General features: G+C 40.6%; 1 protein-coding gene across 1 annotated transcript in view; it reads right to left on the bottom strand.

Moving 5' to 3' along the window:
- Window positions 1-4,315: 4,315 nt before the first annotated feature.
- The window catches only part of LOC126230344 (insoluble matrix shell protein 4-like), a 36,990-nt gene continuing 18,437 nt past the window's right edge, over window positions 4,316-22,868 (bottom strand). Inside the window, exons 4-5 of the mRNA XM_049942402.1 lie at window positions 12,110-12,643; window positions 4,316-4,360 (exon numbers count right to left, since the gene is read on the bottom strand). Coding sequence (XP_049798359.1) covers window positions 4,316-4,360; window positions 12,110-12,643 — 579 coding nt within the window. The remainder of the gene's footprint in view (window positions 4,361-12,109; window positions 12,644-22,868) is intronic.

Here is a 22,868-nt window from a genome sequence, read left to right as displayed (position 1 = left end):
TCCCTTCATCATCACACTCTTGAACTACACTAAAAGATCACCTTCATTCAGTATAAAAGAGACACTCACAATAATTTTGAAGGTTCCTCTTCTGTGTCTCACAACATACATCAGTTGTTGAAATAACTCCTTTGGCAGCCTATGGCTTTACAGGACAGTGTGGTGACCCCAGAGAATACTTATTTTCACACATGTAGTTTGGCACCCAAAGCTGCTGTGATAGCTGTATAGTGCTGAAGGTGCATATTGTCCCCTGATGTAAGTCACCACACACAAATTAGAAATAACACTAATGAACAATATCTGTATGTTTATGTTTGACATGTTGTTTTCTATTGCTCTTTTCATGATGTGTACACAACACTTCTTTCAAAATGGCATTCACTGATAAGAAGTCATTGTTATGTGCATCTCTCCTCTGGAGTGGTACGTACAAGCACAGTCTGTGAACATGGTGCTCAGTGAACACAGTCCAAAGTTTTTTAAATTTTTTTTCCCATATGCCATGAATGTGGATTTCTTTTCGTAACTATGGATTCTGAGATTGGTTATAGCCTCAGTACATTATTGTCCATGATAAAATACGCAAATTTACCCTCAATTGCAGCCATAATTTAAGAGCATGTCACTAAAGTGAACATAAAGTACTTGAAAGATGTTTTTCTCTCTGTGTGTACAATAGTATCCAGTGCAGAACCACAGCGGCTGCGGACACCGGAGGCTGGACCCAGTACTGGGGCTGGGGACATACGTGCAGCGAAGTCACCTGGTGAGTAAGAGTAAATTTACACGTAATTGCTGCCTTAACTAAAGCAGTACATAAAGTACTTAAAAGACGTTTTACTCTCTGTGTGTATAATAGTAGGCAGTGCAGAACAACAGCGGCTACGGTCACCAGAGGCTGGACCCAGTACTGAGGACACAGGTGCAGCGAAGTCACCTGGTGAGTAAGAGTAAGAGCCCACTGTCGGAGGCTTACATTCCTGCTCTGTACATTAGAGAATCAAATGTATCTGGACACCTATTAGTGGACATTAAGATTTTGTGTTCTCCTTTATGAGGACTTGAACACTTCTCGGGACACTTTGACATTTCAAAATCTCTGTGGGTGGATGCCAGCCCATTCTTCCTTCATAGCTGATACCAGACAAGGTAGAAATATTGGACACAGGGTATGGAGTGAAAATGCCATTTATAACTAATCTCTAAGACGATCCATTGCTTTCAGGTTGGAACATCGGCAGGCAAGCCGCCTTCAGGAATGCCACTGGTTATAAGCCTTTGCCTAACAATGCTGATCCATCAGAGGTACAAGTGTTGAGCTGATCAAATTGGTCGTTGACTGTGAACTGTTCCTCTGCTGTTTATAGTACACAATACTGTCAAATATGTACTTACCCTTCTGCATTTATCATATCCTGAAGTACAATAAGGGGAGAACAAGTTAAAGAGGAGAAATTGCATATTGTTACACTGCCTGCTCTGCACTGCATTGTTGGCAGTAGAGGTAATGGCGGATAATGTTCACTTAGTAGTCACCACATCCAAATTCTTCAGTCAGATACCCACGGAGTATAGCACTGTTTGTCACTCCAAATCTCGTTTCCACACATCCACTCACCAGCAGTCATAGGTTTTTATGCTACAGTCAGTGTGACTTTATGTTGAACAGAAATATGTTGTTTCCAGAAGCTGCTCAGCCATTGTAACCAGTTTTTCTAACTCCCTGTACACAGCCATTTCCTTAGCGGGCTCCTAGCAGCACTTCAAAACTGAAGAGTGACTGCAGCAGCTAACTGCAAGCTGGTTTTTACTATTTCCTACCACAATGATAGAAGCACTTGTCCATCAGCATACTGTGTGTGCCTGGACTTCATGTAGCATTGGTTGTTCCTTCACATTTTCACTTAACTGTCACATCATTGACAGCTGACTTGGGCAAGTTTGGAAGGGCTGAAATGCATTCCTGTGTTAATTATTCAGGTGTAATGCAAAGAAAAGTCCATGTTCAGTGTACTCAGATCCCTGACTGATGAATTCTGCTTACAAAACACTATTACCTGCCACTTCCTATAATATATATGACGGTAGTATCTGTTCCCGAAAGAACAATTACCGTGGATAACCATGCAGCTTTGCTAGAAATGAAATGATAATTAAATGGATGGAGCGTCTGCCATGTAAGCAGGAGATCCCGGGTTAGAGTCCCGGTCGGGGCACACATTTTCAACATTACCCCAATGAAGTACATCACCGCCTGTTTCCAGCTAGGGTGCCCATTTAATTATCATTTCACTTCCTATAATAGTAGCTCCACCTCTCATTGAATTAAAGTGCTCAGTTGCCCGTTACATAAGGGTGCCCAGGTATTTTGATTGGATATTGTGTTTATAGTTCTTATCTATGTGATTTCTGCAACCCATTAGTCAGTCCACCATACACAATTGAATTAGAATCCAGAAATCACAATATATTTTATTATATTTATGTTTTTGAATATTGAGGACTTTGATTTGGGGCGAGTATTTACTGACTTACAGAAATACAAAGTTTGCCTATATAGCTGTGGAAATATGTGTGCTGAGAATTACTGGGAGGGAAAAGGAAACAGAAAAACAGACAGGGAACAGGCAGGAGGTGGAGACGTAGTGGGGAGGTAGTGGAGATGAGTGATACATGTAGTCATGGAGTGAGTGACAGATAGGATAAGACAATTACATGCTCCTATCCTAGAGAGGTGAGTGGGGGGAACATTGAGGTGACAGTCTGGTGAGAGGCATTGAGTGGATATCAGGCTACATGGACTAAAAGCTGCAATGCCTGTAGCTTGAGACCAGAATACCAGGAGAAGCCAGGGAAGAGGCTTAATCAAACAGTGGGACTCCAATGAATGAATGATGTGAGTAGAAGAAACTGAGGATGATTTGTATTTCAAAACTGAACATTTTTGTACAACCTATTAGGGTAGTAACTTAAATGGAAATATTGGGGTGTGAATCTAGTTTATAAATGGTCATAGCTGATGCGTTCAGCACTACCATAAGTTATTTGATACTAACATTTTCAGGGGCTCCCTTAATCTTTCTGTGTTCAATCAGACATAAAGGTGCTGCCAAAATGTTTGTTTCAGAATCTGCACAACCATAGGAATGTCCCATTTCATTGTGTACTGTGATCTGTTATTCAGTTTATGTACAATTAGCACCCAGAAGCTGACAGGTGATGCTAGAATGTGTTTTTTTCTTTGTTGGTAACGAAGTGAGTACAGTATGTTTTGTGGAAGGAGCTTCCTATCTTTGGCTTAGTTGTGGATGGCAACGACAGTGTAGATATTATTTATCTTTGTTACATTATTTGCTAGGTATATACTATTTGACATATATTTTCACTGATAACTCATTCGTGAAGAAAACTGATGTCTGTGTCTTGTAACTAAAATTAATGCATGTCTTTATTAATGAAAATCATATCAAAATCGTGACTGTAGTTGGAAATCTACCACCACAAATGTACAGATACTGTTCTTTTGATGTACTGTTTTTCTTCTTTCTCATGAGATAGTGTACTGGAGACATTTGTTTTCTTTTCCTTATTTTGTCTCGAATGTCTCAGTAGTTTCTTGGAATTAATTGTTTACAATTATTTATGGAGCTGTCTTTTGAATTATGGGTAGGGTGGTTATGAAGAATCCAGTCAGCAGAAATAAGGTTTCTATGATCTACTTTATAACATATGAAAGCTGATCACCTCTGAAATGAAGGTGCTGGGAGTGTATAGTAGAGTGGAAACAACTGAAGCACGTGGGATGAATGTGTCAATACTTTTGGAGAGAATGGCTGATAATACAGTATCACTTCCTGTTCACTAGATTTGTCTCTGGTGCCAGTACCTTTGTTCATAAAATATTTCCCATCAAGACTTTCACTACAGTTTGATCCCAGACCAATCTGTTAGTCTTTCTGCCTCACCTCTCAGCAGGGAGTCCAGCAGGGAGCTGCCTTGCCTCATCTGCCGCCCACACTCGTGGTCATATGTCCCACCTAATGTGGATGATCCATGCACAAGGAGAGAGATGTGCTCAGGTAGCCATGAACATTAGAACTTCATTGCAACACAGAAAGCACATGATAATGTTGGGCAAGTGAAACAGCTTCCTAGTGCAAGCAACATAAAAATACTCCTGAAATGCTGTAAGGTTGTCACTAATATGAGCTAAGCTGAGCACTGCAAGCTGCACTGATGATGTCCTAGATTCCAATGTTGCTGTGCTCAGAGGAAAAGTTTAGACTGTAACAGCAGCCAAAAGTATGAACTGTCATCCCCATGGAGGAGATGGCAGTGCCATCCATGAGGCACACACCTGGAAGAAAAATACAGAAATTGGGCCAAGACATCAGTAAGGAGGGATGATGATGTGGAATGGTGCAGGCAGAAAGATACCAGGATGAAAGAAAGAAGTGGCACAAGGCATTTGAACACGGACCAAAACCATTCAAACACTATGCAGAAGCACTTGAACACAGAGATGATGGCTACCTAATGGATCACAAGACACTGGTAAAAAGCTTCCAGAGACAAAAAAGAAATTATAAAAGCACAAGAAGAAAGATGTTCCTGAGTGGACAAGAGGAAGAGAGTTTCATTGCGGCACAGATGGTACATGCCAACATGAAGCAAATGAAACAACTTTCTGACGAAGGCAAGGTAGAGAATGCCCTGATGCATGAAAAGATTGCCACTAATATGAAAACTATTCTTGAAGCTTCCAGTTGAGCACTCTGTCTGTAACAACTGACAAACACTGCTGTAGGTTGCACTGGCAATGCCAATATTGTGGGCTGCATTCTTATTAATATAGTCATGCATTCCAAAGTAGATAGTTGATGTCGAGTCTGGAACTTGGGTTGGCTGGTGAGCCACTGTACATTCCCCTACAAAGGCTATGTAGTGGAGAAATACTGTTAAGTTGTCCAGTGTCGCATGGCTCCAGGGTGGAAACCATGCAGTGGCTGTCATTGGCAAGATCTGCTGCACTGAGGGTGAGTTTCAGTTTCAAGCCTGTTAAGATGCCAGCAACTGACATACCTCTGTTGTGTGGCATAAGGCAGGATTGTAAACCACCAGCCAGATGCTACTCCACCCACTTCCACCTCATTCCTATTATGTCTCCTAATCCATCCTGTTCCCATACGCATCAGATTTTCTTTCTGTCTCACCTCTACAAAAAATCCACCTGAGAAATAATCTGCCTCACCTGCCACTCATTCTTCTCACTACTTGTACCCATCTGTAAGTAAAGAAAGGAGTGTTACATTGAATGTGTTTGATGTAGCATTATTACTGCACAAACAGCAAAAATGTGGTAAGTGATAAACATTTTTGCTATTATTTTCTGTGGGGTATCTGTGAGAGAAATTCATGTTAATTTAAAATTATTGGTGAAGTTTTCTGCAAAACACTAAGTGCTCTCATTGCCAAATACTGGATGAATATAATGTCGGTACATGAATGCAATTAGTGAAGGTGCATAAACAAGCTTACACACAGTTCCTAAATGTTAAACGTGACACAGTGTGTTAACTGTGTAACATAAGATTGTATGTTTTATTAAGCAGATAACTACAGGATTTTAAATTTTAAAATTTGATCAATAATTATGTGAAATGATGACAATAAACATTTATTTGTCCCTGCCAGTCTTCAGATAGCCAGCGTGCAACTGGAATAAAGTTCTGGCTTTCTGGAATATTGATGGTTGTTTATAATTGAGTAGATTAGATGCTCAATTATACACTGATCCGTAGGTTTCCTAAAAGATAGAAACAGTTGATTCTGTTCTTTATCAGGTCATGTTGAAACAAACTTAGTTTTTTCACTAGTTTGTTTTACTTGTGCAGATAAAGTATTTTTTATATTAACAAGCAAATTCTTTTTTTGTCAATCAGGCCCTGTTGAGGAGGAAGGCACGCGTCCCATCGCTCAGGTGAGTGAAAGTAGCGGCAGCATGTATGAGACTGGCAGTGCAAGTGTGATTTTCACCAGTAGCATATAAAGTTTGGTTGTGTGGCATGTAATGAACCCCACACTGCTTCCTGGCTTCCTCCCAGGGTGAGGACATATTTCATCAGCTCAGGGCTTTGAACCGTTAAAATACTTCCTCCGCTTCTGAGCTACTCTGCACACTACCCACTTGCTTAATCAAATAAACTCCTTTATTAATATCCTATTCATCTCCATTTCAGTCTCACTGCGTCTCCCATGGCAGTCTGTTTCCTGACATCACAAACTTTGCAACTTCTTTTGCACTGTTAACTGAAATGCTATCTCAAGTCTAAATTACCTGCTAAATGACGCAAAAAATATCTCAAAGACCACTCATACACTGGCTCTTAATTTAAAACAAGTAACTCTCTTTAATTATTGTCAAGTCATGTGTCATTGGTTAGTGTACAGAATCTTACTGACAGCTCAACTTCATCTTCGTTCTCCTGATGTAATGGCAGTTGTCATGATGCTGACAGTTCTAGGGGGAAGGCACATTGCTGAACAAGAAAGAGACAGCAAGGAGTAAACCCATGGACTGGTTGTTTGTGTTGCCATCATCATTTGTGAAAGTGGCATGGCTGGACCATGTAAAATTTGGGAATTCGTGTGGATGCTGATAACCACGCCATTGAGTGCCCCCTAACCAGGTATCATCATCATCATCATCATGATAGAATAAAACACTGAAATCATCATGAACTGTGAAGAACGATAAACTAATTATCGTTATATCACCCTGCAGAAATGCTGCATCAATCTCCACTAGATTTTGTGTGTTGTGGTTGGCAGGTGTTACTAGAGGAGGCCAAAATGCATGCATTTTAACTCACGCAGGCTGGCGTGAGGTCTGGAACAGGACAAGGAAATTAGAATTTATAAATACGGACATAGCTGGTGGAATACTTAACTTTAATCCATTAATGATGAAAGTCTGTCTTGACGGTACATGATTCACAATATCAATAGTAACTGATATGGGCGCCTTGCTAGGTCGTAGCAGATGAGGTAGCTGAAGGCTATGCTAAACTATCGTCTCGGCAAATGAGAGCGTATTTTGTCAGTGAACCATCACTACAAAGATGGTTGTACAACTGGGGCGAGTGCTAGGAAGTCTCTGTAGACCTGCCGTGTGGTGGCGCTCGGTCTGCAATCACTGATAGTGGCGACACGCTGGTCCGACGTATACTACCGGACCGCGGATGATTTAAAGGCTACCACCTAGCAAGTGTGGTGTCTGGTGGTGAAACCACATTATGCACAACAGAGAAGGGTATAAAAGTTTAAAGCCACCATTTGAATTTAAAAAAAAATCACTTTGTTGTGGTGACCATTGTTCATCGGTACTATAGACATTGTGAGATGTACACCTTTACCAAAGCGATGTGTTACACCATAGTTGATACTCATTAAACATGACAATAAATATTCCTTAAAATCGACACTTACCACTTACTGTTGTCTAAAATGCTTACTGATTGCAGTTGGGAACTGAGATTTCCCCATTTTTGAGCAAATATCACAAACACAAATGACAGGTACTCGCAATCGCAAACACGTTTCAAAGTACCTTTCTAGAATGATATCAGACTCATTCTCCTCCATACATTCATGGCCTGTCAAACTTCCTAAACTCTTCTGAAAATACTTTCCTGCTTGTGAAATAACTACCAAGTGAACTACTTTGAGAGGTATACTTGTCATAGTGTTTGTTATGTTTGACATGTGTTGATTAGTAATTCAATAAAACTACCTTAGTGTACTTAGGCACGTGCATCACAAATTGTGCAGTGTGATTTCAAAGTAAGTGTTTAGTTACTTTTGTCGTTAGGGATTTGCTTTCAGTTATATTAATATAGGTCTCTGGTATATTAAACAGAATCGAATGATCATTCTTGTGATCTTTCCGATCTTGCATTGACTTACTTGCCAGCTCCCATGACCATGGCAAACAGTCCTTTATCCAGTAAGTGGTTTCTTTTTCATACATCTTGTTGTTTAGGACCAATATGTGGCACAAATCTTAAAGGTCATGGAATGTGTCAGATAAAATAAAATGTTTAAGAAACCAAAAAAGAGGAGCCATAAGTTTATGTAAATGCAGTCAAGAATGTAACACAGGAATGGCCGCTGAGGTGCCACCTCTCCATTTCTTCCCTCCTCCTCTTTCCTAATCATGACATTATTCCAATGGAATATTGGTGGCCTTCAATCCAAAAAGATGACTTGCGGCTGCTCTTGGAATCACAGCCTCTGCTAGTTCTCTGCCTGCAGGAAACAAAATTGCATCCTCAAGACTGATTTGAGCTTTTGTATTTCTTCCCAGTCTGCTTTGACTCCCTCTCTCCAAAGATGGCATTCCATATCGTAGGAGGAGAGAGGGGAGTCATGCTGCTCATATGGAAGGACGTTCAAAGTCAACCCTTCTCCCTGACTACCCAGCTTGAAGCTATTCCTGTCCGCATTTTACTTCCTCTCCTGAACTTTTCCATATGTACTGTTTACATCCCTCAGTCATTTGGTGTCATGGAAACTCTTCTTCCAGCTTACTGGCCAACTCCCTCACCCCTTTCTGCTGCTCGTTGACTGTAATGCACACCATTCCCTTTGGAAATCTCCCAGAACCTGACAGAGAGGTGCCCTCTAGGCTGAACTTCTCAAGTCACCTTAACCTCATTTGCCTTATTGTGGGAGTACCCATCTTCCTTTTATACTACATGCACTGCTACCAATATCTGGAAATCTCCTGCACTGCCCAATTTGCCCATCATCTCATCACTGTCTCTAGTATGTACTCGAGCAACCATTTACCATTTGCTATCCATTTTCTGACTCCTACCCCACATATATGCACACCCAAATGGCAACTTTCTAGGGATGACTAGAGATTTACTGTTCCCTGGCACCCTTTGAGTAACATAATTTCTCCAGTTGTGATGCCAGGTAGAATATCTTACAAATGCTATCATTACCACCACACAATATTCCATTCTCGCACTTCATCTTTACTGTGCCATGTCCCAGTGCCTTGATTGACTGAGCTGTGTTGTGACTCAACTCACATGCAGAGATGTGTTCTCCATGTTTTTAACCATCATTCTATGATGGCAAACTGCATTCATTATGAACAGTTGCATGCACAGTGTCGTTGCACCCTTCAGGATAGCAAAAATCTAGCTAGATTTCCTTAACTAGTTCTTCTAACAGTTCCAGTACCTCATCTGTTGCATGGGCCCTGCAGGACCAAGATCCATTGGGCTGCTATTCTGTGGAGATTTCAAGCTCCACCCACTATCATTCTGCCGTCCTCCACCAGAAACAAGTGGAGGAGGCTTGGGTAGTACCCTTATTTTGGCAGATTAGCGAGTGCTACAAGCTGCATTTAGTATGAGGGGGCGAGAACTTGCTCTCACTTTATATCGATCCTCCAACACAGTGCTGGACGATGTCTGCATTCAGATGTTGCTAAACCTTTCTTTTGTGGGCAAGCACTTGCTCTTTCTTATGTACAACTGCATCTGGGCAGAGGGCGCAGTTTGCCAAGATGCCAGCATAAAGACACTGTCATTCCCTTACCCTTACCCATACCCAAGCCCAGTAAGGAAAAATACCTTCCTTCTAGTTACTGCCCCATTTCTCCCACAAGCTGTGTTTGCAAACTGATGAAACATGTAATTCATGCCTGGCTGGTATAGTGACTAGAGTGTGGCAATTCACTGACCATTGCACCGTGCGGATTTTGAGCAGGCCGTCCTGCAGCTGACCATCTCATCACTTTGTCAACTTTTGTCGCGTATGGTTTTCTGTGGATATATCAGACATTGGCAGTGTTTTTAAATTTGCAGAAAGCCTAAAACACCTTCTGAAGGATGGGTATTCTTGATCTCTCTACATGTGGCACTTCTGAGGCCACATGCCACATGTCCTTCAGGTATTTTTAAAGTATTGATTTTTCAAGGAATGTTGGTACTGCCTTGTCAGAAACCTTTACCAGGAAGTTGGTGTGCCTCAGGGTACTGTTTTGAGTGTGACCCTCTTTGCTATTGCCTTTAACCTTATGATGTCCTGTCTCCTGCAGGTCATCTCCAGCAGTCTACTGTTGTCCACCCCTACACTGTTACCGTCCCACACCCTGTCCCAGCCTCCTCCTTACCCCCACATGATTGCCTGTCTCATCATGTGCAACTGCTCGCAGCCTGGCTTCAGCTGCCAGACAGTGTGTTCACATGTGTGAGAGTTGCATTTGCGTGAGTATGTGAGTGTATGTTATCTATATATAACAGAGGCCTTGTTCACTGAGAGCTCACTTTCTTACAGTTTTTTTGTTGCGCCTGTGTGCCTTCCTTGGTATTGTTAAATTCATTTCTGAACAGCCATTAAAGCTCTAATGAATGGGCAGGCAGCATTATCAAATTAGTTAAGCAACATTACTGGGTCAGCTACTTGTCAGAGAATATTAACTATAATCTATTAGATCTATTATGAACTACCAGAAAAAAGAATGCCAACAATTAAAAGCTTCCAGATGCATTTGAACTCGGATGCTGGCATCTTAAGTACTCACTTATGTGCCTTTACTGATGTAGATGTAGAATGGGTGCCAAGTTTGATATAGCTATCTGAACACAAACCAGACCTCATGGCAAAGAATAGAAACAGTAAAACTAATGATTCACAGTATCATCCAGTTGCAGGCCTAGGTAAGCCACGTGTTGCAACAAAACTTTTCATCACATTCCATCAGATCTCATCTGTCACATGTGCCAAACTATAACTTCACTTTCCATTACAGTGCTTGTGTATAGTCCAGCACAATATCAACATTGTGAAGTGCACTTCCACAAACATTTGTACAGCAAAAAAGAGATCAAATTTCTTCACGGGGTTTACAATACTATTCAGGTTTTCATCACACGATGTTTGTCTTGTATGGGAGTCCTAGTGTACTGCGTATCGTGCTCGAAAAAGGGAACAGGGAGAAGGGGAAGATAAGGAAGATGATGGCGAGGTGAGTTGCAGTCTTGTGTTAGACCATCATAGCAACAATAGTTGCGGGCACAGATCAGTGGAAGATGTCATGGAAGGCCTTAGAACATAACTGAGACCCTAATTACTAGTAATAGACATAAGAAATAAATGAATACACCTTTGGTTGTCATTACCCATGCCCTGGCTGCAACTCAAACCATTAATGTTTGCTTGACTGTGATATTCCTGCGGTGCTGCTTGTGAGTGGATGACTGTAACTGAGGTATTGTCAGAGGTGTTAGTCATCAGAAATGGCATATTAGTCCAATGCTGATTTCTCTCTAAATGTCAAAAATGTTTAAGGAAATTTTGTTCAAATATGTGGCCTGTCCACAGTGTAAGCTGTGCAAGGTTAAGCAAACGTCCGCAGTATGCGGATAATTTGACTTTCCATCCATGCATGTCACATATCTGGCAGAGTCATGAATTTCTATGTATCCTGTGTTGACATGACAAATATTAAGGGGTAGTAACGTGCATTTTTAAAGCTATACAAATTCACCTCAAGGGTGACTATGGGAATGTAAGTTGCCTGAGTATTGGGAACTTTGGATAAAATATCAATCTGTGTGATTGATGAATCTTTGGAATGTCAGAAGTCTACCCCTACTGTAAACAGAATTTTAAAGAATTTTGTTGAAGGAGGCACTATCAGCAGAATGCCTGGCTCAAGATACTGAACACACAGCAGGATGACACATAGCTTGCATGTAAGAGCCAACTAATCCCTCCCCTAGATATGAAGCAGTTGTAGTGAGTGACCAAATTCCCAGTTCCAATGATGCAGTTCACTGAGGGCCAAGGAAAGCTGTACTGCACTCACAATGATCGACTATAAAACAGGAAATCAGTGAGGAAATGTTACACTGGCTGGCAGCCACAAAGCTCCAACTGAATGCAGTGTGGAAAAATGTATTTTTCACAGATAAGGTGTCTTCCCAAGACCAAACAGTAGCTCAACAGCCGCGAGGGTCCAGACATAATGGGGAATAAGTGGTGACAACAAGTAGTACTAGCCGATTGTCAGTTTCCTGGGGGCGTTGGTTTCCCCGTTGGGGGCGTTGGTTTCCCCGTTGGGGGCGTTGGTTTCCCCGTTGGGGGCGTTGGTTTCCCCGTTGGGGGCGTTGGTTTCCCCGTTGGGGGCGTTGGTTTCCCCGTTGGGGGCGTTGGTTTCCCCGTTGGGGGCGTTGGTTTCCCCGTTGGGGGCGTTGGTTTCCCCGTTGGGGGCGTTGGTTTCCCCGTTGGGGGCGTTGGTTTCCCCGTTGGGGGCGTTGGTTTCCCCGTTGGGGGCGTTGGTTTCCCCGTTGGGGGCGTTGGTTTCCCCGTTGGGGGCGTTGGTTTCCCCGTTGGGGGCGTTGGTTTCCCCGTTGGGGGCGTTGGTTTCCCCGTTGGGGGCGTTGGTTTCCCCGTTGGGGGCGTTGGTTTCCCCGTTGGGGGCGTTGGTTTCCCCGTTGGGGGCGTTGGTTTCCCCGTTGGGGGCGTTGGTTTCCCCGTTGGGGGCGTTGGTTTCCCCGTTGGGGGCGTTGGTTTCCCCGTTGGGGGCGTTGGTTTCCCCGTTGGGGGCGTCAGATTTCTGTGAGAGGAGCAGGAATGCTTCCTCAGTAGCAGGCCGTATGCCCATATTTTGAAGAAAGTGGTGCTGCATTTAGTGTGAATGCTATATTGTGGAGGGTAATTAATGCTTCAGGAATAATTTTCACTTGTGTATAGGTCCGCTCATTCAACTGCAGCTGTCCAACATAGACATTAATGTAATGGACTGCCTGTGAGAGACTGCTCACATGAGCACAATGGAAATTATGTGTAAGTAGCATGAACACACTGAGAACTGGCTATGAAACACACCATTTATAGCTGATGCACTTTTGGACTGCTTTCTTTGAAGCCTCGGTGGGGTTGCTTCTTCTGACAAATGGGTCCAATGCCTCACAGGTTCAGTGCCAGGGTGCATGAATGAAGTCAGAAATAATGGGGCATTCTGAATAAAATGTTACGGACTGAGAACATTTTACTTTCTTTCCTTGTTCTGCTGTGCAGTGTTCTGTCAGTGAGAGCCAGCACAAAATCTCTTGGTGACGGAAAAAATCAAAGATGAGAGAAGGAAATTTGAGCTAGTTCTAGTTGGCATTATCCTTGTACCTGAAATAAATTTATTTTAATTTAATATTTTGAGTATTACATTCTCTTTACTTGCTATCTGCCCACATACATGAAATGAATAAATCAAGAGTGCCCCTTTTTAGGGCTATTTTTTGTTATGTCAAATTCATCTCTCTCCCACTCTATTGCCACCCATCAGACTCGACGAAAAATGTGCAAAATATATCTTCTGTTTCTCTCTCTCTCTCTCTCTCTCTCTCTCTCTCTCCCCTCTCTCTCTCTCTCTCTCTCTCTCTCTCTCTCTCTCTCTCTCTCACACACACACACACACACACACACACACACACACACACACACATAGACAAATTACAAATTGGAAAGTCTCTCGTGACCAAATAAGAAAACAGTGCAGTAGGATAATTTGTAGTTTCTAAATGGTGTTTATTTATAGAAATTGGTCTGTATGCTGCATTTATTTGATGGAGTACATGTGTTTCCTCATGCTGTATGTAGAATAAGAAACAATATGACATTTAATTTCTGTTGGACAAAACGTGTTTATTTCTTGTCTGAATCCTGGGCTACAGCAATGAACTTTGACCAGAGATTGTTCTTCCTTCATGTAATGGAGGAAAAATACGACTGTGGACACTGCATCATGTAATTTCCCCATTCATCCTCCACAGCCTGACTAAACACAGCTTTGTTAGAGGCCATCTGATCTCGACTGGCGGTCATTTGTCCCAATCAGTGCTACCTAACAATAACAAGACTGTGCACTCTATTTCCTTACTAAATCACAATCTGTCTTACATCACTGCACCCTTCAGTAAGAGTGATAGATTTGGTGAGTGGGAAGTAACTATACTGCCACTCATCTCAGACACTTCATACTTGCAGAACTGAAGTGCGAAAGGAGGGAGGTAGGGCAGGTGGGAGGGAAGTCAGTATGGAAGTGATGTAGCAGAAAATCGGTTTGTAAAGTAAGCACCACTTGGTATTGGCTCATACTCACCCACTTTATGGACTGCAGTTGTTGTTGTTGTTGTCAGTCCGAAGGGGGTTTGATGCAGTTCTCCACTCTGGTCTACCTTGTGCAAGCAGCCTTGGCTCTCATTAACCATTATTAAATTCATTATCATGTGTTTAAATCTGGTAGGAGGCATACAGTAATGATTGTAACACAGTACCACATGGAATGACTTCAGTGCAGTCACCGCCACCAACTTCGGTGCAAATGACTGGTCAGAGAATTCTGTACTGCCATCACAGAGTGAATAAAAGTACTTGTTTCTCATGAGGTACTGCAGTGCTGGAAGTTAAGCCGCATCCTGTTAGCAGCTGACACAAGCTGAGTGGACCAAAATCCATTTAGTTCACTTTCAGAGGACTAATTCCAGACCACTGCTGTAGCCCCTCAATGAGCTATGGACATTTGTGGACGTGTTTAGTCAGATGTTTTTACCTATTTTTCCAGTTTTTGTTTCCATTTTAATTTCTTGTATTTTCTTTGTTTTGACTGCCATTGGGACCCTAGTTGTTGGGCTGCCCCTGTCCAATTATGCTCCTGCTCAATTCACTAGTCGACAAAAAATTCTTATTTACAGTTTTCTCTTTATTGGATGTGTTCACATTGTGTTGCTGCTGTCATAATGTCAGCATCCATCCCTGTTAGCCATGACCACAGAGATATGCATGGCCAAAATACAAAGTTGCTTCAAAATTGTCCACAGCAACTGCTCTAACAGCTTCCCAATTAAATGCTCGAATATACCAAAATGGGATAATGATGCGTTGCCTGTAGTTCTGTCAAACTGTGCTCTTACAGATTACTTTAAAGACTTCAGTTTTGAAATTTCCTTTCCCCTCCAAGTGATGTAGGACTTGCCTTATGCTTGTCAAGGAATCCAAATTTACATTGCAGTTGGATTTTGTGTAAATGTTACATTAGTTTCTTGTAAAAGTTGTAACAGCAGTCCCTGAAAGGAATGCCTGATGTTAAGTCATTAGTACTGAGTACCACACTTGTTGATGATAGTTTTGTTGGTTAAGCTGTGTATCCAAATCGGCATATAGTTCCTTTAGTTGCTGGATATAAAATTTTCCAATTGTTTAAACTCCCACACCTTTATGCTGGTTCTTCATGCAGTCATTGTTGCTCTCTGCAGTGTTACTATGAATATGTGCTAGGCTGTTAAAGTATTTGTGATTTATGATGCCATATATCATTGCTACCAATGTCACATAGTACACTTCAAGACACCTACACTATCTTCTTTGTAAATTAGATATACTTTTCTGCATATCACCTTAACACTGTCCACAGTATGAAGTGGCTTCCGCCTAGTCATTCACTATGAAACACACCAGTCTCCCTTGTTCTGTGTGTACAGGTACAAATCAGTGAGGCTGATACACTGATGCCAGTTGCCACTGATACACTGATGCCAGTTGCCACTGATGCACTTTTACAGGAGAATGCCATCAATAGCGATTTGGATGCCTACAGTGCTATATTTCAATCACATTGCAGTCTGCTGTAGCAGTGTGAACAACAAGAGCTATTGAGTGTAGTTTGGGGGCTAGCTGAGCATGTGCTAATCAACACAAAATACATAATTCACATAGAAAATAACTATCCAAACCCGAACCAACAATGTACCTTGAACAAACTGCTTGCATCTGTAAGAAGCTCCCAAACAGGTAGTGTGACTCAATTGAAATGAAAACTTATGTGCTGGCCACGCATGTTAAGTATCTGTGGGCATACCCTCAACACATTAAACTTACTTACCTCTGGGGCAGCTATTAGCATGTTGGAATTCAAAATATGAACTTTGATGAAGAATTACTCTAACACAACAAAACTCTGGAACAGCTTAGTACACCCCTAACTAGACAAAGCTCATAAAATCATAATGTACTGTTGAGGCCAGTGTCCTCCAGTTTTGTAGGTATGCAGTCATTACAGTACTTGCAGATAGTTTAAAGTGTTTCGAACAGGATTCTCGGTATTCATGAGGCCTTTATGGCTTCCTATCAACACCACACTACTAATACAAAAGAAAGTGAGTCACATAGTTGTAAGCTGCCACAACTCTGCTACACTACATGGCATGTCATTTGCGACGTGTGCCATGTGAACTGCTGTGGCTCAACACTTTGGGATCTGCTGGTTCTCAGTAACTTGAAATCCAATGGAGACACTATCAGAATTGTACATGACATAATTTCTCTATCTCCTAACTGTGACAGTCTGTAATTTTATAATGGTCTGTTATTCCTTTCCCCTTTCATGAGGGGTGTTCATTCCAGCAAACTATGCTGTACCTTTATTTCAGTCACTGGCAGTGTCCTTACACCAGCCTCCAAACACCAATGTTGACTTGCTTTTTGTGGGCACCTTTGTCCTTCTCTGTGACAGTGGCTGTATATGGCAGCTGTAATGAATTCAGACAATTAAAATTAAAATATTTTGTGGTTCTTCACTTGGATCATTATGCAGTTTTCATCAATCTCACTTTTATAAAATTTCACATGTATGTACTTGCCACAGCACCTGATTCCTAATCTCCATCACTATTTTAGTTTAGCAACTTCTTGACATTAAAATGAGCATGTGCAGTGAGATGACAACCACTGCCACATTTCAAGATGTTTGATTTACACTCAAATTATGTTGATGTAAAGTTATTCAGCTTCTTAATATTTTTGCAGATGCCGCAGAAGTTGAATATGGAGGAGCTGTTGGCAGGTGAGATATTTGCTTTCTTCAGTAGCTTAATTACACATTAAAGTTACGACTTTAATATTTTATTTAGTGGTACTTTATTTTTTATTCTTTTTCTTTGACATTAATATTCCATTGGTGGTGTGCTAAATAATTTTTGTGAAACAGTTTTTCAAAATTCTATACTATAACTTAACACTGGATGTTAATTGTGTCCTACGTAATTCATACTGAAAATTGGCGGTGTTATTGTAACTACGAAAGATTGGTTAAAATGTGCAGTTGCATTGAAAACGTTACAAATGTGCAGTTGCATTGAAAATGTGTACTGTGGTAGATTGTGAGGGAAATGTGGTCAAAGAGAAAGAAGACAAATTTTTAAGTACCAAATTGACATTTAGAAATTTGTCATTGTAATGTTAAGCAAACATTACAAATAGGCACACTACGATAAGTAGTAATGAATTTTGCCACCTGACTGACGTGTGAAATAGCCTGACCCATCTGGGTGCCACAGTTACTCTCAATCCCCCACCTGCCAAGAGTGTTATTGACTACCCGGTGACAACATGCTACTGAGTACAAGGTGGCTGACTTGTTGGTGGCTTCACAACTTGTGTACTGCATTCTCAAGACCCAACTCATACTCCTCTCACCCCCTCTACTCCCATACCAGCTTCCCTAATTTGAAAATTTTGGAGTTCCCCTTAACTTAAGTTTCACAATCCTTCCCTCAGTACTAGCTACCCCTACACTGCCCTTTCCCATGCCTAGCTCTGTACCTGTACCTGTACCTGTACCTGTACCTGTACCTGTACCTTCTATGTTACACCGTCTGCCACCCCATCCCCTCTATGACATTTGCATTAAATCTGTCCACCACAACTCCTCACGCAGTTGGCCTGCAGGTTTATGACAATTTATCTGATTGGCAGAGGGACAGAACGCAACAAATGTTATTCCAGGCTTAGCCTTTTACTGCTTATTTCCACATTAACCCTTTCATGGCCAATCGAACGTCTTAGGCTGATGCATAACACTGTAGTGTTTCCTACAAGTTAAAAAAACTCAGACTATACATACTGGAGACTTAAATCATCATAAATAATATAATTTGTTTCGCTGTTCACTTCAGTCTGTTGGGATAACTTTCTGAATCCACAACTGTAGAAATCATGTGATTTTGTAGCAAAGAGCCATGTTCAAAGTGTATTTTCACCCCAAAGGAAGTATGTCAAGATCATTGAACAGAGAGCAGAGAAGATGAAATCTGAGGGTGCAAGATCAAGTGAAAAAGGTGGGTGCAAAAAGACTTCTCAACCCAGTTGTTCTATAGTGTTTGTTGCCAGTCCAGCAGAATGCTGGTGACTGTTACTGTGGAATAGCACCACTTCACACAGTCTTCCTGGTAGTTTTTCTGGGACTATATCTGCAAGATGTCTGTTGTTGACAATAAATACCAACAGGAAAGTTACACCTCATGCAAGCAACTCATAGTACACCACATGGTCACCTACATCTACATCTACATGATTACTCTGCAATTCACATTTAAGTGCTTGGCAGAGGGTTCATCCAACCACAATCGTACTATCTCTCTACCATTCCACTCCCGAAGAGCGCATGTGAAAAACGAACACCTAAACCTTTCTGTTGGAGCTCTGATTTCTCTTATTTTATTTTGATGATCATTCCTACCTATGTAGGTTGGTCTCAACAAAATATTTTCGCATTCAGAAGAGAAAGTTGATGATTTAAATTTCGTAAATAGATCTCGCCGCAATGAAGAACATCTTCGTTTTAATGACTTCCATCCCAACTTTCTGAAAATGGAGGGTCAATAATGTTAAAACAATCTTCCTTTAAATTAGAAAAACTTTCCTAGCCATGCTCTGTCCCATGGCATTATCCCCATAGATGGTGAAAACTTTACCATTGAAACCACTTATTCATAAACACCACTGTTCTCATTTTGCCCATTTAGCCATTATAAATTAAAATGTAGCAGTGCTTTGTGTCAACATAATATTCATAGAATGACAATTTACCTAAATGAATGTGTCCACATTAAGTGAGAACAAGGTAATGTACTTTGTAAAAATGGTGGAAAAGACCACTGTATCCTTTGATCCCTAGGCATATGAACTTGTCTTAGATCACATGTAATGCCCCCAACAACACAAAACACAATGATGGGAAAGGCTGACTTAAAGCATACATTGTGTACTCACTGTTACATTATTGGTATCGACTGCATAAGTAACAATAACACAGTGCACAGTGTTCACTTAAAACGTCTCTCTTTTTTTGCTCCCAACATTTAATGTTCTAATGATGTACCAACATCATAATGCATTGATGATGGGTTGTTTAAAAAAAAAAATATGTACAAATGAAATGAACTACGTGACACGGCTGAAGATATATCGGTACATAGGACACTGCATAGAACTATATGGAACATTGTAGATGTAACTGTAGATGTGCTCCAAGGAAGTGTGTGGGGCCCTTGATATTGATGTTTTATCACAGACATTCTTCTTCTTTTTGTTTTTCTTTTTGGGGTATCTAATGACTACATACTAATTTCAATGCTTCCTCCTTTGTTCTTCTTCCAGGTTTCCTTCGTATTCACTATCTATCCTTTTTTCTTCCTCAGACCATTCTGACCCTGTCTTCCTCTTCTTCTTCCTGCCTTGGAATGCTTCCATTTGCAACCCTTTTGTCTTGAAATCCTTTCATTCTGCTGGGTCTTTTTCTTGTATTTCTTTCCAAATCTTTCCTAACTACTTGAATCTGTCCTGTTGTTGACATCTTGTCCCAAAGATGCTTAACAATCTGTTTGGTTAACCTGTTGCTGTTCACTCTGTATAAATGTCCAAAAAATAATAGTCAGCTCTTCTGCATCATTTCAATTGTTTTTCCTATGCTGCAATATACTTCATTACTTCTTAATATTCATACTTATGGATTTCCTAGCAGCCTGAGTATTTTTCAAATGATTCTTAATTCTAGGACTTGAAGTTTGTATAATTCATAATTCAACATTAAACATTCACTTGCATGGAGACATTCTGGTTTTACTACTGTGCTGTAGTGCTGTATTTTCAAATTTTTAGACACACACATCTTGTTGTAAATGTTCATGTTTATATCATATGCTTTCTCCATTTTACATACTCTTTTGTCTACAGCAAATATTTTTGAAGCCATTGCCTTGAATCTTTCCTCCCAAATATTTAAATTTATAAACCCTCTTTATCTGTTCATTATCTGTTACTAGGATTTCTGGGACATTTTTTTATGTTTGTCCTAAAAAATTTCTTCTACAGAAACTTTTAAAGCTGTTTTGTTGGCTATTCCTTCTAAGAGGTTGATTTGTATTTCTGAATTTGTTATATTTTTTATAAAGAATGGCATAATCATTTGCAAATACTAGACACTGAATTTCAGTATCTTTCTCCTGAAGTCTCCAGTCTCATTGTGACAGCTTATGTTCTTTGCCTTTTGTTTCAATTATCTTACTATTTCCTCTATGATGCAGTTGAGAAGGTGTGGAAACATGTTGTCACCCTGCATTTCACCTGTTATTTTGAGTGCCTTAGGTGTTTCACACCAAAACTTTACTTATGCTTCAGTGTGTGGGTGTTTCACGAATAAGGTTTGCTAGTTTAGTGTAATGCCAAGTTCTCGAGTCACTTTACCCACTGTTTACCTGTCAATCAAATGCTTTTCTAAAACCTGTAAATGTTAAAACTATGTCTTTAGAATTCGTATGGACTTAAAGTTGAAATTCTGTTCTGAGCCAGATTTGATCTTTCTAAATCCACTCTGATATTCTCCCAAATGGCTGTCCAGTGTTACTTCTCTCTTGTTTAGTAATATTGTTAAAAATATAATACAGCCCACTGGCAACAGATATATACCTGTGCAATTATTTAGATAATGCCTATGACTTTTTTGTGCACAGGATGGATAGGAGCCACTTTCCAGTCTTCTGGAATCTTTTCAGTTTCCCATATTTCTTCAAACATAATCTGAAGGTTAGTTGTCATTTCTGCTTGACACCAGTTATGGTTGAGATGATTTTATTTCTTCTTCACTGGCTTTGTTGTTTTTCAGGTTTGTTTGTTTGTTTGTTTGTTTGTTTGCTGTAGGTGGTAGATCTGCTTCCATGTTTTCAGCAAATATCTGGAAAATCTAGCTAACAATTCAGTTCTCTACAGTACAAGAGTTGATCAAAGTACTTTCTTAGTAATTTACAGGTGTGGTTATTGCTTGGACCGATTTTACCATTTTGGAGCATGGCAGCCCTTTATATGATTTTTAAATGTCTGACACAGGGTTTGGAAGGATAACAAAGATTCTCCAACTCATCCTTCCTGCAGACATTATTGGTATTGTAGTAGTAGTAGTACTAGTAGTTGTGGTAGTTGTGGTAGTAGTAGTAGTAGTAGTAGTAGTAGTTGTAGTTGTAGTTGTAGTTGTTGTTTTGTAACAGTCATAGAAAACACACACACACACACACACCCTAAAAGACCACTTTCATTCATTCAGTATAAAAGAAACAATTGTTATAATTCCAAATTCCTCTTCTGTGTCTCACTGCGTGTATAATTTATTGAAATAACTGCCCTTTGGAAGCCTATGCATCAGCAGGACAGTGTGGTGACCCACGGAGTACCTATTTACACAGCCAAGCTCATAGTTTCTCACTGAAAGCTGCTGTTAAAACTCTCCAGTGCTGAAGGTGCATATTGTTCCATGACGAAAATTCACCATACACAAAATGGAAATTAATCTAATGAACAATATGACAAGTTGTTTTAGGTTATTATTTTCATACTGTATTAATGACATTTTTTAAAATGTCATTCGTTAAGAAGGCATCACTCCTTTGAAGTGGTATGTACAAGCATATTCAATGAAAGTTGTATGCTAATTGACACTGTCTAAAAGTTTCCTTTTTACACAGACCATGAATGTGGCTTTCAGTTTCTTCGTAATGTCTTCTGAGATTGATTAGAGGTTCAGTATGGCAACGGTGTGTGTTAAAATTAACATATGTGCTATTCATTGCAGCCATAATGTGGGAATAGTAGAAGGAGCACATCACAAAAGCAGTAAATAAAGTTATTAAGAGATGCTTTCCTCTCTGTGTGTACAGTTGCAGCTGCTGGAAGACGGTGGCAACTCGAGGAAGATGCCGTACCCAGTACAGAAGCGAGAGCTGGAGGTGCCAGGCACTCAGTGGGTGAGTAGTAGTGAGAGCCCACAGTGGGAGGCTTGTGAATCAAATGTATCAGGACAACTATTACTGGACATTAAGATGGAGTGTGTCCACCCTTCTCCTTTATGGTGGCTTGAACTCTTCTGTTTGTACTTTCATTCAGACGTCTGAACCTCTGTGAAGGAATGGCAGCCCATTATTCCTCAAGAGCTAAGCCCAAAGAAGGTAGAGATGTTGGACATCAGGTTTGGAATGATGTCACCATTATGACTCATCCCTAAGATGATCCATTGCTTTCAGGTTGGAACATTGGTACGCAAGTTCACTTCAGGAATGTCATTGTCCATAAACCTTCGCCTCACAATGCTGCTCAGTGACAGGAGGTATTGTTGAGCTGATTGTCAGTCTTTGTGTCTGAACACTTCCTCTGCTGTAGACAGTACACTACCATCAAATACATAATTATCCTTCTGAATTTAGCATTTTCTAAAGTGCAATAAGAGGACAACAAGTTAACAATGAGGAATTGCATACTGTAACACTGCCTCCTCTTCACATGATTGTTGGCACTAAAGATGATGGCAGGTAAAGTTCAGCCAGCATTCAGCTAACCCAAATCCTTCAGTCACATTGCCATGGAATATAGAATGATTTGTCACTTAACTCCTAGTCCCTTGTTTCCAGTTGTCCACTGTCCAGTGGACATTGCTTATTACGTGACCTTCAGTATTGTTTAGT

The sequence above is a fragment of the Schistocerca nitens genome, unplaced genomic scaffold, assembly GCF_023898315.1.
Source record: "Schistocerca nitens isolate TAMUIC-IGC-003100 unplaced genomic scaffold, iqSchNite1.1 HiC_scaffold_380, whole genome shotgun sequence".
NCBI lineage: Eukaryota > Metazoa > Arthropoda > Insecta > Orthoptera > Acrididae > Schistocerca > Schistocerca nitens.
This window is presented reverse-complemented; position numbering and strand designations above follow the sequence as displayed.